At 48.9% G+C, this 19978-nt stretch overlaps 6 protein-coding genes across 6 annotated transcripts; 3 read left to right on the top strand and 3 right to left on the bottom strand.

Moving 5' to 3' along the window:
• Positions 1-1310: 1310 nt before the first annotated feature.
• Positions 1311-3410, bottom strand: STEHIDRAFT_109615 (uncharacterized protein; the record flags this gene model as incomplete). The annotated part of the gene is made up of 10 exons (XM_007302191.1): positions 1311-1388; positions 1725-1944; positions 2194-2218; positions 2378-2515; positions 2565-2566; positions 2623-2711; positions 2761-2861; positions 2924-2985; positions 3048-3216; positions 3272-3410. 10 exons carry the CDS (start codon positions 3408-3410, stop codon positions 1311-1313), a joined length of 1023 nt encoding a protein of 340 aa, XP_007302253.1.
• Positions 3411-6827: 3417 nt separating this feature from the next.
• Positions 6828-9003, top strand: STEHIDRAFT_167204 (uncharacterized protein). The gene has a single exon (XM_007302190.1). It carries the CDS (start codon positions 6914-6916, stop codon positions 8441-8443), a length of 1530 nt encoding a protein of 509 aa, XP_007302252.1. The 5' UTR covers positions 6828-6913; the 3' UTR covers positions 8444-9003.
• A 112-nt stretch (positions 9004-9115) lies between these two features.
• On the bottom strand, positions 9116-11196 carry STEHIDRAFT_109613 (uncharacterized protein; the record flags this gene model as incomplete). Its single annotated transcript, XM_007302189.1, has 7 exons — positions 9116-9254; positions 9321-9678; positions 9829-10372; positions 10425-10550; positions 10612-10743; positions 10813-10989; positions 11050-11196. The coding sequence occupies 7 exons, from the start codon at positions 11194-11196 to the stop codon at positions 9116-9118; spliced, it is 1623 nt and encodes a 540-aa protein (XP_007302251.1).
• A 1843-nt stretch (positions 11197-13039) lies between these two features.
• On the top strand, positions 13040-14534 carry STEHIDRAFT_109612 (uncharacterized protein; the record flags this gene model as incomplete). The annotated part of the gene is made up of 7 exons (XM_007302188.1): positions 13040-13223; positions 13297-13454; positions 13498-13661; positions 13720-13855; positions 13915-13980; positions 14242-14276; positions 14393-14534. 7 exons carry the CDS (start codon positions 13040-13042, stop codon positions 14532-14534), a joined length of 885 nt encoding a protein of 294 aa, XP_007302250.1.
• Positions 14535-14970: 436 nt separating this feature from the next.
• On the bottom strand, positions 14971-16907 carry STEHIDRAFT_109611 (uncharacterized protein; the record flags this gene model as incomplete). The annotated part of the gene is made up of 9 exons (XM_007302187.1): positions 14971-15230; positions 15342-15433; positions 15474-15559; positions 15602-15754; positions 15957-16060; positions 16089-16111; positions 16571-16596; positions 16706-16761; positions 16823-16907. The coding sequence occupies 9 exons, from the start codon at positions 16905-16907 to the stop codon at positions 14971-14973; spliced, it is 885 nt and encodes a 294-aa protein (XP_007302249.1).
• Positions 16908-18518: 1611 nt separating this feature from the next.
• STEHIDRAFT_155089 (uncharacterized protein) lies at positions 18519-18807 on the top strand (the record flags this gene model as incomplete). Its single annotated transcript, XM_007302186.1, has 2 exons — positions 18519-18618; positions 18689-18807. The coding sequence occupies 2 exons, from the start codon at positions 18519-18521 to the stop codon at positions 18805-18807; spliced, it is 219 nt and encodes a 72-aa protein (XP_007302248.1).
• Positions 18808-19978: the final 1171 nt, after the last annotated feature.

The following is a 19978-nucleotide window of genomic DNA, read 5'->3' as shown; positions in this document are numbered from 1 at the left end:
GCTCCATATTGGGCTGGATTGTTTATCTTTGGTGCACCAAATCGGGCACTCCAAAGGCTGGCTTTCACTGCCGCCATATTGAGATCAAGATAAAATATATAGATCCTCCTTTGGAGGACTCTAAAGTTTAGTCCAAATATTATCATTCGCTCGGGTCCATTTTTTTTCATCAGCCTCCGACATGGGAAACTTTGAAGCGGAATCCAAAGGAAAACAATAGATTACACATCAAACTACGCTAAATCTGGTATTTGGACGACTGCATTTTCCCCTCTATGTATAAAATATTGATCTCGCAATAGAAATGCCTTTAGCGTGCTCTAAATAGTGGTTCCCCCGCCGTGTGTACACAAGCCAGTCCTAAGTCGGGTAGCGCTGACGTCAATGACTCCTCATATGGCGGTGGTGTCAGTTTAGACGAAATGGTCGTTGGTCAATGGGTAATGTGGGGAACATCACTAGCTAGCAATGTTATTGCGACAGCGTTGATTGGGTATAAGGCTTAGTAGGTATCTACTTTGTGTTTCACCTCTTCTGTGAACTGACGATACCTAAGTCATCATAGAACATCTATACGTGCATACCTTGACGGAGAAAGTATACAAACGACGACAGGGGCAATACTTGTGCTTCTCATTGAATCCGCCGTGTTGTACTGCGGTGTGTGGGTGAGTGATCCATCGCATTTACTCTCTTGGACATCCCTGCTTAACTTCAGACGCGAATGGAGAAGATATTGTACATTGTCAGCCAGGTGACACCGTCGATATGGAGTGTCTGGTCGTTTCCTATCAGTGCGTCCAATGTGGCTTTTCCAGCAGCACTCGCCCAAATATCTGTGCGTGATATCTCTCTGGTATACCGCCTTTATTCTGCCCTGAAATAATACTCAATGAATATATCGGGGCGGGAATACTCAATGCCGTATTCAGGGGTTCTATCCCACTGCAATCATTGTCATTGTGGCACTCCAGAGGACTGCGTGGGATATGACAGCATCCGCACGGGTGACACCCACGGCGGCAATGGATTTCGCGATGCACGGAGTTGCGATTAGCGCCTCTTCATTGTCTACTGGTTTCACGGCCCAAACAACTCGCCGATCCGTTGAGCCTTCTATCATGGGACATAGCTCAATTCACTCGAAACGTTACCTTCTTAACCGTGACCGCGAGTCACTGACGGCAACTGTATGAGCGTCTTTTTGCTATCCGCGTTCATACGGTAGTCGGATATCGTTCGTTCCTAGTGATCTCATTCTGTCATTCTCATTTGCTTTATTGCCACATTAGTTACTATACAGCCTAATATCAGCTTTCAGTATTTTCCAGTACCCCACAGTTAGTCTCGCTGCTCTTACGGCTATATTTCAGCTCGAGACCACTACACTACCGGAGAACCTCAATTATAATGGACATCAACAGGAATAACATTCGACTTGCGCTTCGACACTGCGCAGATTCGTACGCCGAGAAATACATCGAGAAATATACATTGTGTATCAATAACAACTCGGAACTTTTCACGCAAGCTCGTAATCTGCGTGGCCCAATATTACTCCATCGTGTTCCAAATGAACTCGAAACCTATAAGGTTTGATACTACAACATATATTTTGTCAGTGGCACCCGTAGATCTGTGATAATGTGTTTAACTTAATACGTGGCGAAAACATTAAGAGAAAAACGCACAGTTCATGAAGATCACGCTACACAATCGACTACCATGCTCTGCACTGTCCCTTCTCCAATGAGGGTTTCAGCAGCAGCATCATCGCTTCCATCATCGAAGGCATCTACCTCCATTTCAAACCCTATGTTATCCAACCACAAGTCCGGAGAGAAGATCATATCTGGCAATGATGAACGTGTTGGTCCCAGGGAAGCGCTGGAATCATATGCACGAAGATTTAGGACCATGCGATTCGTCAGAATATTCGGAATCCTGTTGTAAGTTGATGAGATCAGTGAAACGTTTGGGGGCGAGGTAAGCAATCATGAGAACAACAAACACGACCAAGAAGGGGCTGATAAGCGAGCTGACAGACGTCGATGCTGGCTGTTTTGCATTGCGGCGTGTCAGCAATCATGGGCCTGAATGCGAATAAAGCTGGAACCCTCACTGAGGGTTTCGCCGCTGCGATCTGCGATGTCCATCAGCACGCGAAAGACACGAAACTACGCAAGCACTGACCATGGTGAGGCTGGCTTGAGCGATACTGATGACAAGAAGGGATCTTTTTAAATTCCCGATGTGTAAGACTGCGCCCAATACGAGGATATAATGTGGCAAAACGAACAAGAAGTATAGAACGCCTAGGGTGCTGTATCAGTAAAAATCATCTCAAAGGTCTCGGAATTGATCGATGATCTCGCACCGTCACGCCAGATCAGCTCAGCCACGCTCGAATGTCCCAGCCTTCGCATCTCACGTGCATGCTTCCAAGTACTCGTATGTGTCAGCGCAAATATGAATATGTCAAATGCGACGCTGAGGAGAGGAATGGCTGCTTCAACTGTGTTGAGGTATCAGACGAGTTAACGAAGAGTTTCATAATGACGCACACCTGCCAAGCAGATGATTAACATAGAATATAATGTGATGCCCGAAGTGATTACATACCGAGTGTTAAGCTTCAGATTTGAGGGTGCCATTTTGCAAGAGCAGAGAACGTGATCCGCCGATATTGAGTGACCTTGTTGAAGTGAAACCTAAGCCAGTATGAGAAGAAGGACGAAGATGCAATCTCGTGGTACACACATTGATATCCATGGATAACTTGGAGATGATCAGGATGGCTGCAATTGCCAGGAAGGTCCTGTTACGGTTGTGGATGGCGAAGACTCTGAGAGATAGGATGACTGATAAACTTGGTGTTAATGCAATGTGGGTCAATCGAGATGTCGGGATCAATGGGCCTTACATCCAGATGATGCAGTGGCCAAAGTCGCGAATGCGCTGAGTAAGATATCATGTAGCGAGCAACTGTAAATACACAAGAGCCTCTGATCAATGTGGAAGACTGTTATCAACAAACGGTTGCATACCCATTGCCGGTGTCGGATCCGTGTCCACTAGCAATCACGGGTAGAATGAGATACCCGAGAAAGCTGTATCTGCTCAGGAAGAAGAGCGTGGATGGGCCTCTTATCGGCCTCGACCAAATGACACGGACTTCCGCAGGGAAAGTCTCGACGAAGTCCGAAAACCAAAGAGCTTGAACAATACATCAGTTGCGCACAACCTCTCATGGTATCTCATCCGCACCTACCGGCAGCAGAGACGAGAACATAGCTGCCATCAGAGCTGAAAAGAAAACGGTTCGTCTCAGCAAAATGATTTATCTCCACAGATGTGAACAGTGAAACAGACGCCAAAGAGTGGTCCATATGCGGGAGTTCGAGTATCATCGTAGAATATAGACCATGCATACCATCACAAGGAATATATACTGAACCACAACATTTGTTTAACTAAAAGGGGAACGGATGCCGTGGTGGCATTTCGTAAGTCTATGACATACCTGTGCACAGGCCTCAGAAATCCGATACAGCCAACGCTGTGCGCATTTGAGGCTAGCAGCCAAAAAGAACCGTGTATTACCCATCCGGGCGTTTAAGTTACCTCGAGGCCAGACGGAACTTGAACAGAAAGATTTCGATCCTCGTGGTTACTGGACAGCAATACGCCATCAAAGTGAGAATAGACCCAGATACCTCAGACTCGAGCGTCAAGGGTTAATATCCGTTAGACGCTACTTCCACGGTGATAGTATGGGAGACAGAGAGAGCACTTGCGAAAAGCGCACATACGAGGTGATCAGCGGCTAGACATGAATAAGCACCATCGATGAAAAATTTTGATTAACGCCTAAATGATAAATCACTCCCCACGGTTCTAACGGCATATAAATGCAGAAGAAGTGATCTTCTCTGCAGGGATCTGGAAACCACTCGCCTGCTCGGGTTTGGTGTGAATGTGGCACATAGTCGATGTCCTCGAGATGCTTGCGCAGTGGATGATAACTGTCCGGCGGAGGATGATAAAGTCAGGGACAGAGACCGAATGGATGTTGGGAGAACTGTAAGATAGAAAATGGGACACCATGATTTTAGACGAAAGGACAAAGGACCTTCAGGGCTGTAAGTAGATATGGTCGAAAATAAAGTCGATTGGGACTTATATAAGCGAAGATATCCAGTCATATAAATTCCAAGACCTGGACGGAAAGAGAAACGCGTACCCGGAAGCACACATTGACAAAGACCAAACTCCTTTCGGTCGCAGACGACAGACCACCGACAGGGAAGATACACAGACGCTCAAGCGCACGTAAGGATGCCATGAGAGAATGAGACACGGACTATGCATGCACGAGGCGCTGATGGTCTGAATGGAAGCGAAAGTCCGGACAACTTGTTTGCTAGTAAAAGTGAAGTGCCCTTCTGACCCAACAAAGAAGTGGCATCCGTGTACAAGGAAGGATGATGAGCGGAATATGACCCATGAGGGACATTATAGGGTATCATGAGGACACCAGCCAGTTACTTCTCATGCACCACCGTAACACCTGTGTCATTCGTCGCCCTCCCGCTGCTTTTCAATCCCTGGCAAAACCCCGCGTTTTGGCCCTGGGGAAGCTGGGTATAGCGTGCATCAAGGGCCAAAATAGGGTCGATCTCTCATAGTTTTGACCCCTTCCCCGTCCCAGGCTCAACGTAGAATTATAGGGACATAAGAGATCGTATCGGTTGTGAGAAAAGTGACGATAGATAAGGAGTTCGAGACGGAGAGAGTTCGTAGATGGTATTTATGAATGAACAGTGTAGCATACTATCCGTGACGCGATACAGTAAGTGTTCGACGTGTCCAGAAAGGACAAGCCGTTATCAGAGGTTTCTGCGTGGACAATAACAACCTAGAGAGACGTCTCAATGTATATCACGCAGATCATAGCGAGGGTATGACCTGTGTATTTTATTGCAGCGCGCCACATCGACTTGAATATCCAAGAGACATTCACGGATGCTTCCAGAGTCTGATGGTCATGAGCTCTAGAGATTGGTGGTCTCGAGCGGACGAATCAATCCACGGGCATACGGAAAAAATCTCCGCCTAACACGCTGAAATCGGTTGACTACCACTGGTGTCCTCACTCTGCAGAACATCCAGTTATGCATGGACGGGATTGGAGAACGCTGGCCGTACAATACCTCATCGTTCGATGCATGCCGATCCACTCGTCATCACTTTGGGTCGGCTGCTTCCTGCTACGAACACACACCACCACTACGCGTGCAATGTTTGAGTCGAAAAACTCGAGCAAAGACTTTGCCAGGACGGAAATGTTTGGTCTCAGGACCGAAGAGTCCTACAGACACGACCGTCGCTACGGCCAGCCACAAGCATCGAAAGCACCGAACGAAGCTTTGACTCCAAGTACATAAATGCTAGGAAAATGCCCATCGAAAGCAGGACGAAACGACACTACTCAGCCCGTGACTTGTTAACATCGTTTGGAAAACGTTAGAACGAGTTCTGCGGTAGAAGTAGCGCCACACGATCACACGGGCTGGACGTCCAAGCTCAGTATCCCAAGTAATAATCATCATGAAAGCGAACGCGCCTATCATGCAAAGACGTGTCGATATCTGACTCTCGCCTTATTGTCCCAGGGTGCGCATAGAGATCATGCTCGACGATAGAGGACCGTTGGAGTACTGGCGCGCGTCAGTGCATCTAAGACGAAACTCGAAAGAGCAAGTGGAGCAGTACTAGAATCCCGCCACAGAGGCAAATAAGTCTTTCCGTCCTGGTCTGACAGGGGGAGCGGAGTTGTCGGGGGCGGGTGCGTGCCCGGCGGTACGCAGAGTGGGGTCGGCTGTGGTATAGATAGCGTCTCGAGCCGGTAGGAGATGGCCAGCCTCGTTACGTGCGAGGGAGCAAGGAATGACGTGGACGTATGGTTTTAGACGTGTGGTTCGTCCTTGAATGAGGTCAAAGTCGTAGGGTGGAATCTGGATGTTTACAAAAGTCGTCGATGTGATAACTGTTGTGGTACAGAGTAACCCCAGAATCTGTTACGAGAGACGTGAGTAGGGAGTATGAAGGATAAGAGTTCATATAGCGTACCTGGCATTCTGACGACTGAGTTACTGAGCTTCCACCCGCCCAGATAACATCAACCCTTCAGCAAGGCCTTGATGTTATTCGTCATCATAATCGCCAGCAACGACAGGCAGTTCGCCATTCAACACTGTGCGTCTGTCTTGGTCTTGTTCATCAAGGGTTCCTTGGCATCCAGGTGCATTGATGCGTGTTCAAGTAGTTTAGGCCGCACGAGAGACTTCCACAGCATGACCAGCTCCGAGTCCAGCTTTTTTGGCCATCAAAGTCACGAAAGCGAAGCCAAGCGTGCAGCTGGATAGAATGCAAACACAGTTGAATCGAGAGAAGAAGGCAGTTTGTGAGGAAGAATGAGGTGGCGCAGATGGGCCGAAGCAAAGCGTTTGTTTGTCCGTGTTGAATTCCAAAGCCTTCGGCTTCCGGCGGTGCTTTTCTTTCTCTTTCGTGTTTTTTTTCTTGTGGAGCGCGTCATTCATGAGGCTGGACGCAATCGGGAGAGAACGGGACTAACTGACTGGCCTCGACAGCACGATTGTTGTCCAAGAGGCTTTGGACGCAGCAACGAGGAAGTTTTGCCGTCATGGACACGCTCGAGACGCACCCTTCATTTTCTCGGCCTCACTTATAAGACGACGTTTCCCCGCGAACAGCGTGCTGGTCTATAACCGTCGTCCTCCGCTGCGTCCTTTCTTCTGCTCTCTCACCCACAACCCTACTCACAACCATAACAAGGCTCTCTTAGCCGTATAGACCTTGTTGACAACGGCCACGGTACACACATCCGACGATGAGTGCAACTGTAGCTTCGCGGCCGTCTGCCCTCGACAGGGTGCCACCCGAAATCCTGAACCACATCTTCACTCTCGGCTCAGGGCCAATCTCCTTCAACGATATTAAACCATTTCCTCTACTCATTTCTCAAGTCTGCGGTCGCTGGCGCGACATCGCACTCGCCAACTCTCGCCTCTGGACCACCATCTCCTGCACACGCGACGCGCCACGTTTCCCTATCCTGAAGCTCCTCCTCGAACGCTCACATACCCAACCACTCAATCTCTATTTCGACTTCACTTCTCCGAAAGATTACATCGAAACTTACCCATGCCCTGCTGCGCGCCACCCCATCACCGAGCACCATCCATTCGCGGATGAAGAGTACGAGAGTCCGTTCTACCTTACCGATACGGACAAAGTCCGGAAACGCCTGACGCTCCTCACGACGCATCGTCCCCTACGCACATACTCCGTCACGTCCAACAACTACTCCTTCGTCTCCCTTTCCCTGCGCTCCTTCCCTCTCGGCCCCGCGCCACACCTCATCGACTTCTCGGTCTCGTACATCCCAGGCTATGAAGACATTTCGCGTTGGGGAACCGTTCACGTTCCGTTGAATGGAGTGGCACCGAGGCTGGAGAGTGTAAGGTTGAGGGGTTTGGATCTGTACTGGGGAGCGTCGACGTTCATTACCGGGTTGACGTCATTGGAGTTGCGGGATCACGATAGTCGGGTATGGATCTCCCATCCTCGACTGCAGGCCATCCTTACTTCAAATCCAGGACTGGAGACGTTGGTACTGGACAATTCGGGTCCGTTAGGCGTGGCGGACGAATGGCCGGTGGAGGAAGTATTGGATATGCGATCCTTGAAGAGGTTGGTATTCGCGAGACAACGAGCGGAGGAAGGCGCGGCGATTTTGAAGCGTTTGAGGTTGCCGGCATTGAGGCAGCTGGAGATCGATCTACCGGTTATGGGTCAGGAGCGGGAGGAAGGGGTGCACGACGAGATTATGAGGTTGCTCGTTCCCCTGGTGGAGAAGCTCGAAGTCCTGCGCATCGAGGAGGTTCATTGTAGTGAACGAGCGCTTTGTGCATTCGTAGCAGCGCTGACGAATCTTCGCGTCTTGGTCGTCAACAATAACGAGCATCTCCTGGGCGATTCCCTGTCCTTCATCCAGCATTCCACGCCATCTACCCTCATATCGCTGCTGGCCGAATGCGTCCATGGATCTTCGCCTCTCTCCCCCGCTTACGTCCCACGGCTCTCGACTCTCGTCCTCGCCTCTCTCAACCGTCAGCACATCCACTCCGAGCTCGACTTTCGTGCTCCCATTCTTTCCACCGTCTACACTTCTCTCTCATCGGCTTCGACTCCGAACCCCGCAACGGAATCAATACCAGAAGTCGATGCCGGGCGAACCGTCAACGTTGGCGAAATCGAGTGGAGACGGTGGTGCCCGGTAGACGATGGGGAGTATGGAGTCGGCAAGATTGACCTTTTCGACATAGAGGGACTGCTATCCAGGGTTAGCTTCCAGTGAGAGGACGATTACCTGATGTCTTCTTCGTTTATCCTTCTCGACTGGGGCTTCCTCTCGTGGATGCTTTGGTCGACTCCTCGATAGCTTATTTTCTCTTCTCTACTTAGTTCTCGTCTACGGATACCCCGCCACTTCATGCTCTATCGCTTCTCTCGTCCACCGCTCGCACTCATGATTCCCTCCTCCTGCCTCGTTTCACCAATATCCTCTGTTCAGCCCCTGCCTTTATTCATTGCATGTTGTCGCACGAGCATAGCGCCACATAATCTCTAGACCGGCGTCTTCTCTTCACGTACCTACCCGCCAACCTTTCATGCTTCCTTGCTGTACATAGACTCAACAGGACACGTCTCTCCCATCCCGGTACATACTTACAACTCGGCCATTCCTCGCTTTATTTGCTGTACGACTGCATACACTTCTAATCATAGCACGCCACATCTCTGAGTACTTGCTACGCCACAAATCTACGTTTCACAACTTTTTGTTCGCGTTCGCCGAGTCGCCGAGGTTCGCTGTTTCTGCTTGCTGGGGTCTCGTTCGAACAATTCAGCAATTTCACACTATATCGACAACCACATTATGTTGCAATTACTTAGCGCTTGTAGCGTGCAACGTACCCAGTTTCATCGCACAATACTGTAGTCCGCAACAGACACATCACTGGAGAAATCAGGACTCGATGTATCCTGAACGTGCCACTGGGAACCGAGCGGGGTATGTTACGGTCTCGATGAATCCCTGCCTCCGTACATTGGAGGGAGAACGAGTGCGCCCGAAACCGCATACGAGGCGGTGTTCGTCCCAATCCCTACGGTTTCATGGAGGTGTAAGTTGACAGAACGACACCGAACGAGATCGACGATCCCCCACGCACCTTTTCTGACATTCGAACCCGCAATATCCTGTGTTCTTACACGCCTTGCACCTCGCCTTCCTACGCTTCTTACATCCTCTCCGCGAGCACTCCTTATCCATCTCAGCGCGTAGCCGTAACAGGTCCAAGTAGAACCACGGGCAGATGTGGTAGGTGTTCAGATTCGGGCCATCTCTGACCGGGAGCATGCTGGATGGGATGAATCGAGGAGGCGTAGGCTTTTCGGGGCCGACGTATGCTGCATCTAACAAGGCACGGAGAATCCTGGGCCGGGGCAATTGCTCTCGTAGGGATCGGTAGAGAAAGGGATGGCGCTCGGAGACGAGAAGGAGAGATCCCAGCAGTTTATCCATGGCGACTATGGTAAGAGTCAGTCATATTTATACATATTGGCAGGGGACGTCGAGGAGGGACATACATGAGAGGTCAACGAAGGATGCGAATCGTGGAATAGCCTCCTCCAGGGCATTGAACATGCCGGCCTGCACTAACACTCGAGAAAACTCACCAGACTCCTCCGTAACTTGACGCCGAGTGGCCGCCAGGACGTCTGCAACGCAATGTAAAGTTCTACTAGCCACGACCGAGTATGGGCGGGATACACCGGGGATGGACGTATCTCGCGAGATGAAGACAAGGTGTTCGAAGATAGCCTTCCACAGACCCTTTCGCTTCAGAAAAGCATGGACAAGGTCGGGCTCAGCAGTCATGTAGAGCTTCATGGTTCGGTTTTGGATGCTGTGTTGGAAAAGAAGGAATATAGTCGGGATGGTGCTGCTGCTCAGAGTGATATCGACCTTGTGAAGATGGGTAAGAGACCACTCGATCTTCGCGACGCTGCGTTGAAAGCTCTTGCAGCCCGCGTGCATCTCCCGGTGAAACTTTGTGAAGAGCGGACCAAGTATTTCGTCTTCGTCGGCGTCGGTGATGTTGTAGATTGAATACAGCAACCTCTCCATGATGCGAAAGTCCACAGGTGTAGTTGAGTTGATCCAATACCGAAATCCCACGCGCGTTGTGAGATCATCATCTTCTCGCAACATCTTCACGGTCTTGGTCAATTAATCAGGTCTTCCTCAGGCAGACAGAGAGATGATAGTATACCGTCATGAACGCCCTATCCCTTGCACGGCTGTGCCCGCAAGCCAGATCCACAAGGAGACATATATTAGCACGTTCATAGGCCATCGACGCTCGTGGATCCTCAGTCTGGTCCGGATCGTTCCACAGCTACACAATACACGGTTGCTGTGAGATATAAACTCGAAAAATGGACTGTGAGAGTACCTACACGCCGAGCCATGTCTTTCCAGTGTCGTCGTAGAGAACCTTTGACGTTCGCCGTGATCGATGCCGATTCGAAGCCAAACCGTTTGCATGCCATTATGAGATATCTCATGGGTTCATAATAGATAGAATGAAACTGTTGCAGAGTAAGGTTATTCGCACATTCCTTGAGACAGTCGGATTAGTGACGATGGGATGGACTTACTGAGATCGGCTCTCCCGGAGAGCCCTGGACAGGGCGTCTCCTGAACGTCTTACGTGTGCCAGTTACACATTCACAGAGTTTATCCATTATTCCAGCACGCACTAGACCGTCCCACTGTGAACTTCGGTCACGAATCTTGACGGCGAACCGAATACAACGCTTGACTGGTTCGATATCCTATGGTTGATCTCATGAGTCCTAGGTATACGAGAGATTATAGAATGGGCTGGTACTTACATCGATTGTGTCTCCCCATTTGTTCTTTTGCCCAATGGAATCATAGTTCAGATCGAAGATGTCTACCAGTCGCTGGGGATTCGTTTGCAATAGTTGCTCCCAAGTCGAATCAAGCTCCGAGTCCGAGTCTACTTCATTGTCGTCCATGGCTGGATCTGATCTGATTTACACCCTGATATCTTGCTACGGGAACAATACGTAGAAGTCAGAAACATAAACTTGATAAGACCGGTGAAAAATCAGAGTGTGGCGTGACTGATCGACGACTGCACAGGGTACTCATCGATGAGATCTCGAGTAGCCTAATGGGATTCAAATGCCATGCAGAAATATATATATACTGAGGATAATGGCACCTCTATTACCTTTAAGTACCTGATTGTAACTGATTCGTAGAAGAGGCAATGTGCTGGAAATGGTTGTGTGGTGGCGTAGGAAGAAAAAAAAACAAATTTCACCGGCGCCACATCAATCTGAGCCTAAATTTATTTACTAGCCGCCGGCCGCAGTTCGCCACACGTCCACGCGTCCCAGGCTTTCTACTCTCTACCTCGATCCCTCCGCACTTACTGGTTGTGTTTCGGAGCTGTATGGTCATCTCTTGGTTCTGACCAGCCATTATCGTGCTCCACTAATAGCTTGGAGCTAGAGATCGACGCACTAGCGGCTTCGCTGTCGAATACCTGGGCGCACAATGATATATCTCTCGTTCCGAAGAGCGATGCGAACTGATACGGCTGCAGCAGGCGATTACAGCTCAGTGTCTCTCATAACTCTCCATCCAAAATCTGAATTGTACTGCGATATCGGATCCATCTCAGGATCCTGTACAATGCGCGTTGTGCTTCAATGCGATGTATGCCCTATCTTCATCGGGGCCACCGCCTTGACCTTTTCGCCTCCTCTATTCTTGCCTGGTTCTCCTCACCGTTTGTTTTGGTACTTGACCTCGTCTTTGAGCTGGGAATATACACTCTAAGTACCCATCAGAGTGTACTAGATAACGACTTGCTCTGCATGTAGTCCAACCAAATGCGACTTCTTTCGAATTGCAAGGACACGACCCGCACCACCATCGAGGTGCTGATCCTCTTGTGCATTTTACTCTCTTGATTTCGCCATCGATCTGATGGCTCCTCTTGAGTTAGGTATCAAAAATCTTGGGCTATTTCTGCATGGTACGCGCGAATGACGCAAGTACACGGTGACATGACCCGTTAGTACTCTCTGGACGCAGTCGTCTCGTCACTAAAGCCTCACTCTTCTCAACTCCATGCAGTCAGTCATGCCGGGGAGTCTGGGGGAGGCTAGTGAAGGGTTGTGGGCTTCCGTGAGCTGGTGTCCTTGGTACGTTCTGCCTAGGTCATGTTTCAATGGCTTCATGTTCTGTACGATCGTCTTTCTCACTCTCCCTTGCAGTTCTAGAATACGGACAATTTATCAGACAATAAGGATATTTCTGACGTCCCCACATGTCCAAGTAGTGCCCTCAATTTCTTCAACAACCCATATACTCTGCACAAATGTGTGTTCCCCTTATTGGTCCAGCAATCGCGCAACGTAAATCACTTTCGACGATTCCCGAAGTGGATGTCTCTCCTCTTGTCCCGTTGACTTCCTGTGATGATTATCGGCGATGGCGGCAGTTTCAGCAGCACGGTTTCTCTCTTCCAGGCATCAGGTTTCTCATGAAATCTCTGAACATAGGCGAGGCATGGACCCCAATATACACATGGGGAAACATCGATAACGATGTTCAACCCTAATACACTGAGTCAACCCGATTCAGTGGCGTTGTTCGTGGGACCATACCTACGTTCATTACTATTTCGCTGCTGCAACCCTCCCTGCCCCTTTCGCACCGCCCATTTCCATTCGAGACCTTCTACCTCACCTAACCTCTTGATTTGTCCTCACATTGACGAGTTCAACCTGCCGCTGCTCAAGCGTATAAGAATCCGGCGGCGGCCGAAAGTGTGTACGTCTATTTATGAAGTATTGTACACCTTCAGCAAGGACGAGGCTGACGACGAGACTAGCGGCCGCTGCGCCCATTGAGGAAGCTATTGGTAACATGCAGTCTGATATCGACAATGCGTCAGCTGTAGGAATTCATCCAACGAGTGGCCACGCTCAATCAAAGTCCCGTCAAAGGATGCGTCCCATGCACTGTGGTGAGTCGTCTGCCACCTGTTATTCACTGTTCATGCTCGACTATATGTCCACTGTATACTTCTATTCCCTCAGTTCGCAAAATCCTTGGCTCCGATACTTCACGGGATATTGGTCTCGAGCTATTGAAGCTTGCAGGTCTCTTACTAAAGGAAGCATCGCAAATGACACAAGGCGTTCCATACGTTGAGTGCCTTTCCAGTATTATTGACTACGTTGTCAAAGCCACCAAGGTAAGTTAGTCCTTCATTACTCGAATATACTTGTGATACACAGCATCAACAACACTTTCAGGAGCTGCAGACGGTTGAAACGACATTACGTTCCTTGGGAGACAGAATTGTGCGCCTGCAAGAAATCGTTCTCGGCGTATACGAGGACAGCAATAACGACGTCAACTTCTCCGAAGACATGAGAACCTTTTTCAGACACCTCGAGGAGTGCGTATCCCAATCATGCATTCCGTTCAGTCATGGATACTCACAAGGTAACACGCAGACAACTGTCCCTGATCATCGAGGTTCTATCCTGGTACAGCACGTCTCCGGTCAAACGGTTCTTGAAGCGTAGGAACATCATCGACGATCTCCAGAAGTGTGAGAAGGATGTCACCATGACGGTGGAAGAGTTTAATGTTCGTGTTTTCAGATGTTATCTGCAGGCTGAATTATGATACTCAAACCGGGTGTACAGACCCGTCTCAACATTCGGCAGATTGTTGTTTCTCACAACACACACCGCTCACTATCTGAAGTGAAGGTATGTGATGTTCTTGACCGTCAGCCCGAGTCTCAAGTTTATGCGTAAACGTAGGATAATCTCGAAGCGGTACGGTTCTCAACCGCAGAACATGCTGCTCGTGGTACCCGTGTGTTATCCATGAAATTATTTCCTTCCACAGCGAGAACTGAACTTTCCCGCAGGGCACACGTTACTAATCATCGCCCTAATCATATCTGGAAGCACCAAGAGCTCGACAGTTATTGTTTCGGTCGTTTTATTTACAAACGCCGGGGGTAGCTTACGCTGGAGGCTCCGGAGGTCTCCACTTTAAGGTCCCATGCATGTTCATACCTAGTGAGGCCCATAGCATGTCTGCTATTCATTGAAGTGTGCAAGTTATCGGCACGTCCTAATATACTCCAAACGGAACACCAAATTTCGTTTCTAGGATGTACGGATACCTCACTTACTTACATGAACTGCAGACGGATGATCCTCCAGATATGGACATGCATGCCATTATCTACGGATATGGCCCTCAATTGAATCCGGGCGACATCATATACTGTACTAGCCTCTTATTTTTGTAATCTATTCGCAATCCCTGATCCTTGTTGTCCAATTTTATCACCCTGAGCTTTAGGTCTCCAAGTGTTCGGCAAGTAAGGTGCAGTGTGGCGCTCTTGTGGGGGCGAAATCTGTACCCGCACTGATGATTAGTCGCAATATCGGGCCAAGAATTATGAAAAGGATATCCGGTGAGTTTCATCTGTCGTCCTTTCTAGTCAAAAGACGTATGGTTCAGGATCTCTCTGTCTACTCGCATATACGTATAATAAAGACTTTCATGTGCGGAACATATAATACAAAAAGTCAGTTACAATCACCATGGCGCGATCAAAATGCCGGATCTACTCCATCGGATTATTGTGGAATGGAAATGGAATGCGTGTCAGAGAAAGAACAGCTCAGAATGGTAGATAGACGCACCGTCGCAATAAAACTCTCTCCCGTTCGCTCGCAAGCTCACCAAAGCAACCATTGCCTCCCGAGGACATATCCACCCCATGCTCCCATAGCTGCACCCATTAGTGTCCCAATCGCCTCTTCCACCGTCCGTATCTGATTACGCGAACCAGAAGTGGCGCTGCTAGTAGGGTTTCTGAGTCGTATTGCGAGGAGAAAGCCTCTCCATACCGGTAGCAGAATTGTACTGCTACAAACGTAGAGAGGTTCGATTCCGAGCCGGAGAAGAGGTATACCACACGAGTAGGGATGGTTGAGGGCTAAATGAGAGTGCCAGAAAGACGTAGCATATCCAAATAATGAAAGCGAGTTCGAAGGCCAAGGAGGACGGAATAGAGAGACACACGAGTGAAGCCAACTGAGCGACGTACAGTATGAGTAGACATGTTTTGCCAAGATAGGCCCATGTACCATGACGATGCTGGCGAGCGTCGCTGTGCGCACGGCTAGAGGTATATGCAAGCTACGAACAAAGAACATTAATTTGTGCAAGATCGACGTACGTTCCATTCTTTTGCCCCCGAGAAACATTGAATGAGTAGGGCTGATAGAGGGAAACTAGGAGTGCTCGACCACCCAAGATGTCGGTCTAGATTATAAGCAAGGCGACCACGCCCACGCTTGCGCGTACAGTATCAAAGGCATGCGTAAGACACGCCTCTGGGAACGCCACAATAACTGACTCTTCTGATTCAGGTAATATGGCCACCGGGTCTTCGCTCTTAGGTACTTTCACACCGTGATGCGATTCCGATTGTTGATCTGAGGACATCATCCTAGAAATCTACCTTGACCACGCAATGTTTGAGTAATTGAGACCACATCTTCAGCGACACACACAGAACGCCCTTTGTCATACATTTTTTCACACGTATAAGTCACTGTTGAATCTTGAATCTGAGCCTATTCCCACACCTTGCTTCATCCTTCGTGTTTGTTGTCCCATATCACCGTCAAAATGTGTACGGTACGAGACCGGTACGTACCAATGTCACGGATTGGCCGCGGATGGAACAGTCATACATCGGTACGTTCTCAAAGCTAGACCATTTTATGGGCGCAAGCAATGCGTGGAAGCCAAGAGTTAGGACTACGTTGAGAATACAGGTGGTACTTACCCAATGACTTTGTGACATCTCGACTGCATTTAGCATTGTAATCTGATCCCGCCTTAGGAACAATTTATGGCTGCCACATCCCCAGATAATTGAGAGGACATGAGGAGGTGGGATCGGGTGGAATCCTTCAGAACAAATTAAATCATTACGATGAGAATGAGGTTCAGCTGTAGTGGCTGCGTCCGCCAGACGAAGCCAGCATGATATACGTTGGCGTCAGTCTGCGATATCCGGCTTTTACTTTCTACCCGAAAATGATGGATAAGTCAAAGAAAAGCATCTGAGACAATTTATAACACAATTTCAGACCAAGCTCTAAGACATAACTATTCATGAGACATAGAAACGTCTAAAGAAAAATTTATCAGAACAAATGGAGGGTGGACAAGGGAATGATAGAGAAGACCGAGTAGTACTGACCATGACGCATAAACGCTCGTGAGCTCATTGCTCTTCCCTAAAAGAAGTGCCTACTGACATACCAGGCCACTACTGGTGGATACGCAGTCTAAATAGCGAGAGAAAAAGTATCATCGTGAGCTGTTGTTATAACTTCCAAAACAAAGTGCACAAGAGAGCTTACGGCCGTCGATGACATCACCTGTGCATTGGCTCACGTAGAACTTGCACGAGTGCCCGGCATTGTAGTGATTCTGTCCATTGCAAGCTGACACTGTGATCGGGGGGCATGGTAAGCTTCATCCTATACGGTGAAATTTGCGAAGTAAGCGCACAGGGATCACAAGCGATAGCACTGGCTGCAGGGACCAGGAAAAGCAGAGCAGAGACAAAAACGAAGAAAGGAGTAGAGAATTGCATCGTGAAGTAGCGGTCCTGCGGATTGTGAAGACTGGTTAACTGGTTCAGATCTACGAGTTTGAAGGGGGTTGTGGATGCTGAGTGAAAAGAAAGAAGTCGCTGGTCTGCTTTTATAGCCATCCGAGGTATTTGTACGTCCTATCTCAAGCTGTCAGATACGGTGAGTAGACAAGAGGTCAACGTTATTGCCGGAATCTATTCCAGTGTCATGATAATTCCAGTTATCATAAAATTCACTAGATTACCGCGGCTGAAACACCGCAGTTACGCAGAAATGACCCCCAGCATCATAACCAATAACGGGATGAAGAGAATGTACTAATTCAAGATATCGCTTTGGTCGACAATCACGTATACTGGTCGACTTTTGGAATGAACACAGCAGAAAGTAAGGACAAAGAAACACGGTATGGAGAAAACAATTTGTCACTGCATCGCATTCGTTTTGACAGCAGACACCACTGTATACCCTCCCGGGTGTTCGTGCGAGATGATGACCTACAGAATTAATCATTATTCGGCTCACTAGAATTGTTGTTCGGTGCACGTCAGAACAATCCTGTCTCTGCCAATGTTACAAGAGCTGCAACTCTTTGTTTCGTAGGCTGCTTATTGGAACAGGGAAAGGAACGGTCTTTATATTGAAGAACAGGACCAGCATGATAGTATGACGATTCTGTTGCAGTCGGAACTGGGAGAGACATCACAAGATGTTGTTTTTCTCATCATGATCCGCTGTGCGCTCACTAGCACTATCGTGACTTGATGGTCCGCACTCCTCGGTAAATATTTTGTAAATGGGCAGGGCATCAGATCTTTGACTGGAAACTTGGTCGGCTCCTTGCATGTCGGCTGTATGAGACAAAGCGCACTTTACAAACAAGAACTGTGAAGTCATGAGCTTACGTGGGCTTGCTTTGTATGTGTTGAATTTGTGACGGGAAGTGTCCCGTGCTCTTTGCACTAGCAGCTCTCTTTTACCTCTCGAACGTGCAGCAGTATATCACGTAGAACTTACAAATTGATTTCCGATAGATAGAACTATTTCTCAGACGCAGCAATGAAACACGGTCGGGGCTGAAAGGTTACACGGCCGTGTCTCCAAAACATGATTTTAGTGGGTTTCGCCTCCCTGGAATGGGTTCGGGCATTGAATGCTGTATTGTCCTTTTGAAATATACGACGACAGACCGATCGATGTGATGCCAATTGACACACTTCCGACCGTCCTCAGTAATCCTCATGTCGTAAGAAGCGGATGAAAGATGGCGCTGTACCGTATTTACTTTGTCTGCGCTGTCATCGGTGAATGTGGCACACGGAGACCTCTCATTCAACGTCAAGGTGTATAGCATATGCTCTCAAGTATTGGCCTGTATTTTGATCGCTCTCGGACATCACTCATCCTCTAGACCTTTCTAGTATATTTCGCTCTCAACATTGCTTCCAGGGGTATGAATCGATACAGACGTCTGTGGGACTTCAACCCTCATGCGGGCTACCGCAGGTAGCTATATAATCCGACAAGCCCTCCCATTTAGCATCCAACCCCAACCCGCTTCCACTCGCAGGATCTGTACTTCCAGCTAGCCTCCATAACAATATTCTGTCATGCAGTTCTCCGCCGCATTCTTTGCCCTCGCCTCTGCGCTTCTCTTCATCGCCCCTGCCAGTGCTGCGACGTTACAGACTGACATCGCCTGCACCCCATGTATGTCCCATTTCAATCTTACCTCTTTTTTTCAGACGAAACAAATGCTCCTTATTGACCTATACCACAGTGTCCGCCTGCAACGGCAACAACCATTACAACGCCGGTCATTCATGCAAGTATTACCTCAGCGGCTGCTCAGGAAGTGTACTCGAGGGCCGTAAGTTGTTTACCACTATTGTCAAGTGATGAGAATTACGGTGGTTAACGTTGAGTGCCCTTGACTCGGCTGTATAGATTGTGTCGCCACCGACCAAGGACTACTGTGTCAGTAGGTGCATGTGAATCATGGAGAGATCGCCGGTCGCATAGGCTCATGTTCAGCTCGGTCAGTATCCTTCGGGCGTGCATTCAAAGTTCACCAGTACTGATACGGAATTTAGAACGTTTTCAGGGCTTTGCACGCTTCTGGATTTTCTAAATATGTACGGAGAATGTCAGTTTACGCGTACTCTATTGAATGATTTGCTCACGTTCCGAGAACTTATCGTGATCGTGAGGATAGACCAGTCAGACAGCCAAATTTTTGACATTGGAGTTTCGAAGAGACTACTTTGCTACCTCACGTGGTGTATTTATGAGTTGGGACATAGTTATATCAGCGTCATCAACAGAGGACGAGGAAGATAGTCAAGTGCGAGTGCGCATGGCAGCACTTCGAAGCCGCTGAACTGCATTGAAGGATTTCTTTACATCATTTGCCCGCTCGACTTGAAAAATTCGAACGTACAGAGAAGCGAAAGCGCATTATATGTGTTCAGAGACGACAGAGTTACAGGCTTGATAGCCAATTATTTCGAGTCCTCGGAGCGGGTGCTGTGGATCGCTGTGGCGGTGGCGTCTGTGATACCCCGGAATCTCCCGTCATACATCCGGGCCGGGCCTAACTGGCAGGATTTTTCTTTTCGAGCTCCTTCTGACCACCATCCATCTCGCGTTCGTCCAGTCTCTCTCACACTACCAATCTCGCCCGCTGTTCCTCCGAAAGATGATCATTCCTTCGACGTTTTTACTGATGAGGCTTTACTTGGCGCTCTGAGGTTCTGCCTCTTTGGAACTAGGGTGTGAGTCGTAATGAGAATCCAGACGGGAGCGGTTGTGGACCGGGCTGCAGGCTTCCTGTCTTTCCTTTCGTCCGGAATGCCTTCATCGAACGCCTTGGTCTGTGTACGGTTGCCCTGGTGTATCAGGTCTAATTTCAGGATTCGCTCTTCGGCTTGCGTCCTCGACCTTCGCAGGAACGTTGACAGGTTCTCGGGGTCCCAGATTACGTAATCGACGCGTGCCCTTTCGCGTGCCACTCGGGCCACACAAATGCTCTGCCGAGTTCCAGCTCCACTGTTTTTGGGGCTACACTCCC

The sequence above is a fragment of the Stereum hirsutum genome (assembly GCF_000264905.1).
Source record: "Stereum hirsutum FP-91666 SS1 unplaced genomic scaffold STEHIscaffold_4, whole genome shotgun sequence".
Classification (NCBI taxonomy): Eukaryota; Fungi; Basidiomycota; class Agaricomycetes; order Russulales; family Stereaceae; genus Stereum; species Stereum hirsutum.
The sequence above is the reverse complement of the archived record's forward strand: the minus strand, read 5'-3'. Positions and strand labels throughout refer to the sequence as shown.